This window comes from Gavialis gangeticus, unplaced genomic scaffold (assembly GCF_001723915.1).
Source record: "Gavialis gangeticus isolate Ggan-Ray unplaced genomic scaffold, GavGan_comp1, whole genome shotgun sequence".
In the NCBI taxonomy this organism is placed as follows: domain Eukaryota; kingdom Metazoa; phylum Chordata; order Crocodylia; family Gavialidae; genus Gavialis; species Gavialis gangeticus.
In genome coordinates this window covers 48,860,201-48,870,298 of record NW_017728994.1, presented here as the reverse complement: position 1 = coordinate 48,870,298, position 10,098 = coordinate 48,860,201, and the positions used below count along the sequence as shown (strand labels likewise).

The 10,098-nt window shown below is 44.1% G+C and overlaps 1 protein-coding gene across 4 annotated transcripts in view; it reads left to right on the top strand.

Annotated features, from left to right (window-relative positions):
- The window catches only part of STN1 (STN1, CST complex subunit), a 54,329-nt gene extending 46,629 nt beyond the window's left edge, over positions 1-7,700 (top strand). For 2 of the 4 annotated variants that reach the window (XM_019502764.1, XM_019502763.1), the window contains exons 8-10: positions 867-989; positions 2,270-2,342; positions 7,441-7,700. In XM_019502764.1, the coding sequence (XP_019358309.1) occupies positions 867-989; positions 2,270-2,342; positions 7,441-7,598 (354 nt within the window). In that variant the 3' untranslated portion in view covers positions 7,599-7,700. The remainder of the gene's footprint in view (positions 1-866; positions 990-2,269; positions 2,343-7,440) is intronic. The other 2 variants (XM_019502765.1, XM_019502766.1) reach the window with 2 other exon arrangements.
- The last annotated feature ends 2,398 nt before the right edge of the window (positions 7,701-10,098 follow it).

The window sequence follows — 10,098 nt, the reverse complement described above, 5'->3', positions numbered from 1 at the left end:
GGCATGAGGTAGCATGGTAGCATGGAGTGAGTGGAGAAGATTAGATCATGCTCTTGCCCTCACCAACCTATGCAACCCTTACCTTAAACTTCTTCCTCTGCTATTTGTTACCCTCCATTTCATTCCAGCTTAGCTTTGCCCTGCTTTTCCTGGCTTTCTTGCTTCATGCCTTTCCCTTCTTTCCTCTTTTTTGCTAAGTAGTACCTATACTTCCTTGCATGTACAGCACACACCCCTCCATTCTCATGCCTTTCACGCCACAGGATCCTCCTCGCTTATCTCTTTTTGCTCTTGGGTCACCTTTCTTCAAGGCAGACCCCTTTTCCCAAACTTCCCTTAAAAATTACCTTTTACTTCCTTCACACCTCCCAATTTTTCCTCCCAGAGCTCTGGTTTTATTAGGCATCTTTCTCCCTTCATTTTTCTCTCATGTAATCAGTGTTTCCCTCTCTTGTAATATTGCTTCTCTCAGCCCTGGCTGCAGCTGTTAGATCAGGCAAAGACATTCGATCTCGGCTGCCTCCCCTTTTTAAGTGTATATTTCTAATTAGCCAAAAAATCAAATACTCTGTAAGCTTTAGAGTAGTCATGTGAGTTGCATCATTTGAAAAGAAGAAAGAGGCCTCTGTGGCAGCCATTTCAGAAAATATAAGGGAGGCAGTAAGTGACTGGAACATTTCTTTTCATAACAGCAAAGACTTGAGCGTCTCTTACTTTCTACAAGCCTGAGATTTTAATGAAGTGATCTGTGGATTTTTGACCTGACAGAAATATCTGCCTTAATACTGGGTGAAATTCTGGCCCTTGTTAAGCTGACTTCAGTCAGGCCTGGATTTACACCTTCCATGTTCCTTTCTCTCACCCAGATGGATTCAGAAAACGAACCCCGCTCCAAGCTGATTCACAGTGCATTCAAGGAAGCAATAAAGGTGCTGCAAGACAAAGGTGTCATTTTCCAGAAATCAAAATGTTCCAGAGACCTGTATCACGTAAGGAAATGAACTGCACATGGGTGGATCTAGAACTTTGAAAAGGGGGGTGCAGATGGCGAGGTGCATCATCACATACAAAATGACACCTTTTTCTCCAATTAAAAATAATCTAGAAGGTTTACTAATATGCAGTGGGTTTAGGGCTATATTATTCAGTTTAAGATTGAAGCAAAAACAAATGTAACTTCATTGGGATGACTTAAAAACAATCTGCAGGGCTGTGAAATAGGAGGTTCATTACCAGGAACAACTAAGAGACAGGAGAATGGAGAACAAACTATAGTTTGATTGGTGGAACATCAAGACTATTAAAAAGATGAGAAGGTCATTAACACCTGTGGGATGAAGCATTTAGAAGGGATCAGGTAGGTGTTAATGAGCTATGAAGTGAAGTGACATACCCCCAGCACTGCCTGACTAGAAATGTTGCTGCCACTGCTAGGCAGTTGGTTTTAATCTTTTGGTGGACTGGGAATCAAAGCGGGATGTATGTGCACCCCCCTTGGATCTGCCTGTGGAGCTGTGCTTGGGAAGATGTGTAGCTGGATGCTATGATTGTACTACCAGCAGGAAGCACTCTGGAGTGTGGCTGTGTAGTGTAGCCCCAGAAGCAGCAAGATAGTTTCAGAAGGGGAAGGTTGGCCTAATAGGGTCAATCTGTATGCTCAGGAAGCATCACTGGTGCTCATTACCAGTGCAGCTGCAGTAGGTGTACTGTTTTGTGCGTGTGTGTGCACGTGTACATTTGTGAGAGCATTAGCTGTACAGCTGGTGCCTCTGTCTGGTGGCCAGTGGCAATCAACTCCATACTCCTTCCCTACACTTAATGTGTGGGCCCATCTGCTCAGAGACCACCCTGGATGCTAGCAGAAAGGAGATGCAAGCTAACACTCTAGTGGTCCTCGGGGGGCTGCCTCGTTATGTGAATGTAAGGGTACTACTCTCCGTTGGGTTTAATATAGTTGAGCTGGATGTGGCAGCACAATGCCTGTTCTCCATGGGATTTCCAGCAGTGCCTTTGATCACTCTACATTCCTGTACTGTATCCCTCCCTCTCCTTTGTGACTGATGCTCATATGTCATTCCTGTAAATTATTCATGCTGTTTAGTTAGCCCTAAGATAATGTTTACTGTCATTTTTTCTTAGTGTAGCACAAGCACAAAGGTGTGCCTTGGTTATGTTAGCTTGGCATAGGATTTTTAATGATCTGCTTGTAACAATGTGCATGTTGTGCAGTAGGCACCTGTGAATCCCTGCTTTCTCTTGTGTCTTCCAGGTGACTGACCATGACAAGGAACTGCATCGAGTGACCACTGACATCATCAAAGCAGACTGCCAAAAACCCAGGCGTGAGTATTCACATGGTCAGGTCTCTAACGAAGCACTGGTGTCCCACAGGCAACTGTATCTCCTCCTGCCTCTGGATTACAGCTTTCACTTCCTTTTACTCCCAAGTTTATGCCTATCTCTTTTTCATGCTTCTTCCTGTAGCTAGACACCTAGGTGCAGAGCAGGCCCAGAGCTGTGCTGAGGGCAGGAACTGGTAGGCATGTTAGGTAGGCAGTATGAGTCTTCAATTTTAAGCAAACAGCCATTGAAAAAAACTGGAGTCTTGGGCCTGGCTCCAGTGGAGGATTTACATTTTGGAAGGAACAGAGTCTTAGCAGGGTTAGGTCAGCGGCTAGCGGGTGGTCACTAAATAAATAGCAAACCTTGCCAGCTGGGTCTGAGGAAGGAAAACAGCACAATAGTGGCAGAATGGAGTGAGATGTCATCTTGAAAGATTGATCATAGAAATGCTGTGAGCAAAAGTGACTCTTGTGCCTTAGTCATAGACACAAATTAAGTCCCACCTATGCCTATAGAATGAAGACCTTGTCTCCACTGGAGTCAGTAGCTAAATTCCAAGGGATGTAGAGCTAAGCCATCCTCTGTATCAGTGGTTCTCAACCTTTTTAGACACAAGGCACTCCTCGATAGACTTGAGGCCCCTCAGAAAATACCAGCTCTTCATTTTCACTTGTTTTTTTACTATAAAAATATATTCAAGCAGTTTTTTTGTTGCAAAGAACTTGGTCCACAGCAGGGCACTGTATGGATTCCTACTTGGAATCTCTGGATTTATCATGTGAATCGTGTCTGGACCCCTAATAGCACTAATATTGCATGGCACCCTGCAACACCCTTGAAAGGATCTCACTGCAGCCTAGGCTGCTGTGGCACCCTGGTTGAAGGTCACTACTCTGTAAGGGTTTTATGTGGCCCTGAGGAAAAAACTGAAGGGTAAGTTAACTAAATCCACTTAGGAATTGTCATGCATGGCTCTAAAATAATGAGCTGCATCTGTCTTGGTCACAGCAGTGGCTTGGATTTGACTTTCCTCATCTCATCTTATAGTGAGAGTACATTGCTGTAGCCTTTGCCAGCAGATGACAGTGGGATCACTTGTTCACTCATTAATGAAATGCAGCTACTTCTGGGGCAGAGTACACAGGAGGGCTGAAACACTGGCATTTTCCTTGGAAGTCAGTCATCTCTAAATAGACCAGGCTTCAGCTTAGTGTTAGAGCTGATGTGTTTACAGCTGGAAAATGCTTGGTGGCTGGGTTTAAGAAAGACGGTGGATTTGTTTTCTTGAGTTATGTGGAATAAACTGTTGTATTATAGGCTAACTTTTTTATACAAAAGCTTCACACACTGTATTGTAAAGGGCACCCCCAATTTTCAGATCCTGCTTCCGTCACTGATGGATTTTGCTGGGATTGTTTGGATAATAGTCACTGACAGTAAAAAAAACAAAACAAAAAACAAACAAAAACAAACAAAAAAACCCCGTCATGTAATAAATCAGAAAGCCTGGCATTCTGTTGGAAATCAGATCAGAAATAGCCACATAAAGTAGCTATGTACTAAAATAACTTGGGGTTCAGTGTTGGACATGATGTACCTTTAGGGTGCATGATACCAGCTCTTGGATGCCCTCTAGTGGCAAAGTGGTAAACCAAACAAACCTCTTTGGATTCTGATGTGAGTGGATTTTAAGTGAGGTGACTTGAAGTCTCTAATTATTAGAGTTTAATACCTCAGATGAAAGATCATATTTTGTGAGTTAAAGGACTATAAACATTGGGAACTTCCTTCTTTCCTATCAGTTAAGGTTACCTCTCTGCAAACTTGAAAGGCAGATTGTCTTGTCTGGTTAGTTTGTAAGTGATAAATGATAAATCATAAACCATTTGCCTGAAACTGACAAACGCATATGATAATATGCAAATTCTAGAACATGATTAACTGAGGTGCTGCAAGACTTGCTGGAATATGCCTGAGTAACAGTCTTGGTCCACAAAATTAATTCTAATCCCATATGATTCAGTCTGCAACAAAGACTCTTTGAGAGGCCAGTTTGGCATGGGCTTAAACACAGTGAGAGAGTTGTCAAAGCTTGTTCGGGAAAGGAGTTACAAAATGAAGGTCTGGCCAATAGAAACTGGTTGGTCCCCTAGTCTTCTCTACTGTATCTGTATGCTCAATTGAAGACCAAGGTTGTGTTTTATCAGCCAGGTTGTCAGCATCTACATCAGGGGTGGGTAAAATATGGCCTGCATGCTAAATCTGGCTGCCTGCCAAGGGATTTTATCTGGTTTGTAGTGGGACTCTTGGCCCCACCCATCCCAGGTGCGGGGGGCAGCTTAGGTCATGGCACATGTGGCCAGTCCTGTCACCCCCAAGCATGCGGCAAGGTGGGGCAGTGGCTGGACTCTGCCTGGCTGCTGTTGCCAGTCAACCCCACAACCACTGCTGGATGGAGAGGACGGGCAGGCAAGGTCTCCATGGAGAACATCGTGGGACTCCAGTGGGCAGGATGTGCTTGGCCAGGCAGATGGGATGGGTCTGCGGGTGCATGAGGAGTGGGACAGGTGGGTGGGGTCAGGGATCATGGGGCGGTGACAGCACAGGGCCAGGGCCCAGGGCAAAGCCGTGATCTACTCCCTGCACGTTCTGCAAATGGGTGCCAGTTCCATGCTGCTGCCTGCTCAGGTCCTGGGAGACTCTGCCCACCCACCCTCTCCTTCTAGTGCTCCCAGTGGTGGATGCAGGGTGGACTGGCAGTGGTAGAAGAGAGTCTGGCTGCTGTGCCACACTCACCCCACCATGTGCCTGGAGGCAGCAATACTAACCTCACGTACCACAGCCCAGGCTTCCTCCTGCGCTGGGGTCATGCAGGCAGAGCCGCCAGAAACCAGATAAAATCTCTTGGTGGGCCAGATCTGGTCCATGGGCCATATTTTGCCCACCCCTGGTCTATCAAATGTCAACATTGGGCAAATGACTGATAGCTGTGTACTTCTTAGTTCTGATTATGAGAGAGTACTACTGTAATAGCTGCCAGTCTCACCTGCCTGACAACAGCATGTAAAGAAAAACTGAACTCAAGAAGGAAGAGGAGACTTTTTTCTTTTTTTTTTTTTTGAAGGGCATGCTGCCATCACATAGGTAACAACAGTTGCCAAAAATGCCATCATTTGTCTGCATAGCATAAAGGCTGTGTTCCCTCCTGTTGGATGGTGACCTGGGTCACTGTGATACATGTCTATTTGATTTATAGACTAGGTTGCTGCCACCATCTACATGGGAACTTCAGCCTTTTTTTTAAAGCAAGCCCCTACATGATGTAGACTGCAATAACCCATCTAATTTATAGCACCAGCCACCAAGGGCAGGTTACTTCTTTGTTCTACTCACTGCACTGACTCCCCATAGAAAGTTGGGTCCAATTCAAGGTACCAGCAGTTAATGCTCTATATGGCACTGCACTACACTATCTAAAATAGTACCTGTGTGTAGGAACCATTAGCTGACTTCTCAGAGCAGCCACACAATAGTCACCTTCACAACTCTGTTTCTTGTACTTAAAAGGATGACTTATTCCAGCAGCAGACTCCAGACCTTCTGGAATTGGGGAAAACATCCTCTGCTGTTTTGGGGGCTGTAGTTCCTCTGCATTCCAGCTTTAGCCTTTTTTGTTGTCACTGAGCTCAGAAGAGAACCTTGTGCTTTTGTATGTGCTAAGTGTGAATGGTTGGAAAACTCTAAAACTCTTGCTTCAGAGATGATTCCTTTTATTAGACCAACTAAGAACTTGCAAAGAAAGATAATTTTTTTGTAAGATTTCAGGCCCACATGCCCTTCCTCAGGCTCAGGGAAAATTAAAGATAAAAATTAAAGAAGGGCGTGTGGGCCTGAAAGCTTGCAAAGATTTTTTATTTTATTTTATTTATTTATTTTTTGTTGCAATTTCTTAGTTGGTCTGATAAAAGGAATCGTCTCTGAACCAAGAGTTTTAGAGTTTTGCATTTCTTTTTGTCTCCGACTAACACAGCTACCAAATATATCCCTTGTGCATGAATATGCACTCTTCCTCCCGTTTTCATGCTTTTTTCCATTAGCACATCAGGAGAAACCTGATCTGTTGTGGGACACTTTCTTCATTTCATTAGGCATCTGAGAGAGTGAGCAAGGAAGGTGTTCTGGGCATGGCTCCGATGACACTGCTAAATCAGTCAAATCTTTCTTGCAGGAGAAGTATGTGGCAGCCTTCCATACTACTGCAGCCCTTGGCAGCTTGGGAAGGGGGATTTATTCCCATCATGATTCCATGGTCCATATGAGGGGAACCCCTGTTTATGACAATTTAATCAGGCATCATGCAGGTTTTGCCTTAGGAAGCAGGACAATGAATGCCACTCCTTGGAATGTTTTAGGTTTTGCATGTCGGCTGTTAAAATTCTGAGTTTCTCTTGCAGCTTTTTAGGTGCAAAGTGTTTCTGTGCCCCTCTTGGGAATGTGCAAGTAGTAGCCCCCAAGACTAGAGTTTTGTAACCTCCTGAAGCAGTTGCTCCAGGGGTCCATGCTTTGAACATACAGAATTGATGAACTGCAAATGTTTGGCCAGAAGATGTCAGCATTGGATAAAGAATCACTACTAGTTTAGTTGCATTGGTTTGTCTAAATAGCTCTCCTTAGGTGCTTCAAGCTCAGTCCAGTTTCACTTGCTCTCTTCTCAGCAGAGTGAATGGGAGCTGTAGGGACTGTGAGGACCCTATAACCATCAAGACCATTAAAATGTGTGTCCTCATATATCTATGCTTGTTGTCTTCTCCAGTAGCCTTATTGCTAAAACTCGCTCATGTTCTCATGATGATTTTTTTTTTTTTTTTTTAGCTTTGATGCTGAGATTTCCCAATGAAGTGGGAGTCTTTGCCAGTGTCAGTATTGTAAACTCAGACCCTGGACCCTCTTCCTTCTATATTTCCCAGTCTCTGCTCTAGCCTTTTATCTAGTGGCATATGTGTAACCAGCCTACCTGATCGCTGATCTGAAACAACTGGAAACCTCACTTGGTTCCTTCCACCCTTTGGCTTCTGCATTTTTGCTCTGTTTCTGCAGATGCTGAAAAGGGTTGCCATTTCCTCCATGTCCTGGATTCTGTTCGGCAAAGCTACAGCCCTTATCTGACACAGGAGGTGATGCATCGTGTCCTGGAACTGTTGGAGAGCAACAGTGATATTGTCAGCACTATGGAAAGGCACTACACAGCTTTCTAAAGGAAGAAAACAAGATATAGACTGTCTGCTGGGCTCTGGACAGAATTTGACCCCATAATCGCTTTGCCAAGAAGTAGGAGTTGAGACACAAGGAGAAGTGCATCTTAGGCTGAAGTAAACCAAAGGAAGACAGCATTTTAGGAGACAAAGTGCCATTTGTCCCACCTGGTTCCCAAGAAGGACAAGCTGTACACATTGCTTTAAAGCCCTCGCTGATTTCTATTTCAGGAACTAGAATATACAGGAACTGTGAAACAGTAAAAGCCGTGCCTTATCTGGCCCAGCTGCATCCACCATAGCCTAGTAGACGCAGGCTCCCTGAAGGAGTGACACTGTGAAGTTGGGAAGGAACTCCATGGGGGTAGTTGTCATTCCTTGATTCTAGCACCACGCAGGAGTGCAGTCAGATAGCACCTCTGTGCGTACGTCCTACCAGCCCAAAAGAGAAAACTGGTTGTAGTAGCCTGTTCTCAGGAATCATGTTGCTGGCTAACAGACCAATGTCATGCTTACACATCCTTTTACTTCTTTTTAAATATATTGATAATGACCTTGCATGCACTGTACCCAGCTGTCTGTTCCATGTCTCAGCATGTCTGTGTGTATTCCATTGTGAAGCCACCCCCGAAGGAGAGGTTTGGGGACAATAGTGTCTGATCCACGAGTGGGGTCTCAAGTCCCCAGCTAATGCTGCCAATAAATGACAAAGCCTGTGACTTGTAAAATATCTTTGCATCTCTCAGCATATTGTATGCTCTGTAGATGCAAGTATTGGCTGACCCAAATCTTTCTTCTGTTTTCATAAATCAGGTGTTACTTTCTGCAATAGCAATGGATATTATGGATAGTGAATAATGAAAGTAGGGGTTCTGGAAAACAGCATGCCAAAGCTATGATATCCAAACAGGATCCCTCATCTCCCCCATCTTCTTAGGCTTTTGCCTGTTCTGCATTCCTGTTGCAGCTGAGAAAGCCAGATGTCCCATAATTGTGTCTGGATGGGACTGCAGACTCTGGAACAACACTGGAAGAATGCTAGCACTAAGAGTGATGATGGGTAAGACATTTGATCAAGAATAATTAACTTCTTGAATGCCAAAGTTCACATACTACTGCCATTCAATATTTAAACATGTAAGCCTGGTTGTCTTTGTTACATAGCACAGTTTTCTTATGATTTCCCATTCGGTCTAATAAAAGGTATCATTTTGGAATCAAGAGTTGTAGTTTTTTGTATGTCTTCTTGTCTAAGACTAACACATCTACCAAGTACACCCCTAAGTCAGCCCACTAACTCATATAAAAAGTGCGGTGAGTAGAACAAAGGAGTAACCTGCCCTTGGTGGCTGGTGCTATAAATTAGATGGGTTACTGCAGCCTACATCATGTAGGGGCTTGCTTTAAAAAAAGGCTGAAGTTTCCATGTAGACAGTGGCAGCAACCTAGTCTATAAATTAAACAGACATGTATCACGGTGACCCAGGTCACCATCCAACAGGAGGGAACACAGCCTTTATGCTATGCAGACAAATGATGGCATTTTTGGCAACTGTTGGTACCTATGTGTGCAGAATCACCACGTAGCCCAGAAACATAGCTTGTGCTATGTAACAAAGGAAAAAGCACTTAACTTGGAAATATTAGAAAGTGCTGAACGTGACTTCTCTCGTTTGTCCCTTCTCTTCCATAAGACTTCTCTTTGTTGTCTCCTCTCCTCTGTAGGACTCCCAAGAACCAGATTGAGTGGTAAAGCCCTGTAACAGGGACCGGCAATTATTTTGGGCAGAGGGCTGCTTACTGAGTTTTGGCAAGCCATTGAGGGCTGCATGACAGGCAGCTCAGGGCAGATTAATATTAATTTTCTAAACTTTTTAGGGGCCCTGTGGGCTGGATAGCATGGCCTGGTGGGGTGCATCTGGCCCCTGGGCCACATTTTGCACACACCCCCTCCGCCCTATAAGGATCATCAAAGCAGACCAAAATAAACCACAAAGATAAAGAGAGAAGGCCAAGTAGGCAGTGTGCGTATTATGTCTGCAGCTTGATGTTCCATTATAGACTTCATTCCAAGACATAGCTTAAGTAGGATATAAGTGAACTAACAAGCATGATGAAATATATGGTATTTGCATGCAAACTTAGCCTTAAAGGCAGAGATGGTGCATCTGTCCTGAGTATAAACCTATGTATGACTCACTACTTCACCTGTTGCTTCCCTATCTACTGTGGGGTCTGACAACCAGTTTTCCAGCAGCTATTCCTAGTATTCTTGCCATTTGTCATTCAGCATTATATACCCCTTTCTCAGAGCTCAATTGGCATGTGTCCAGACAGGTGCAAAAAGATGTGCTTGCTTAGGAAGAGATGCAAGAGGAAGGCTAGTAAAGTCTCCTAGATAGTTTTGATACTTTCTCTTATAAGAATGGCTGACTCTCAGAAGCACAGTGTGACAGGTTGTGAGTCAATAAAATAGGAGAAAAAATCAGGTTTAATTATAACT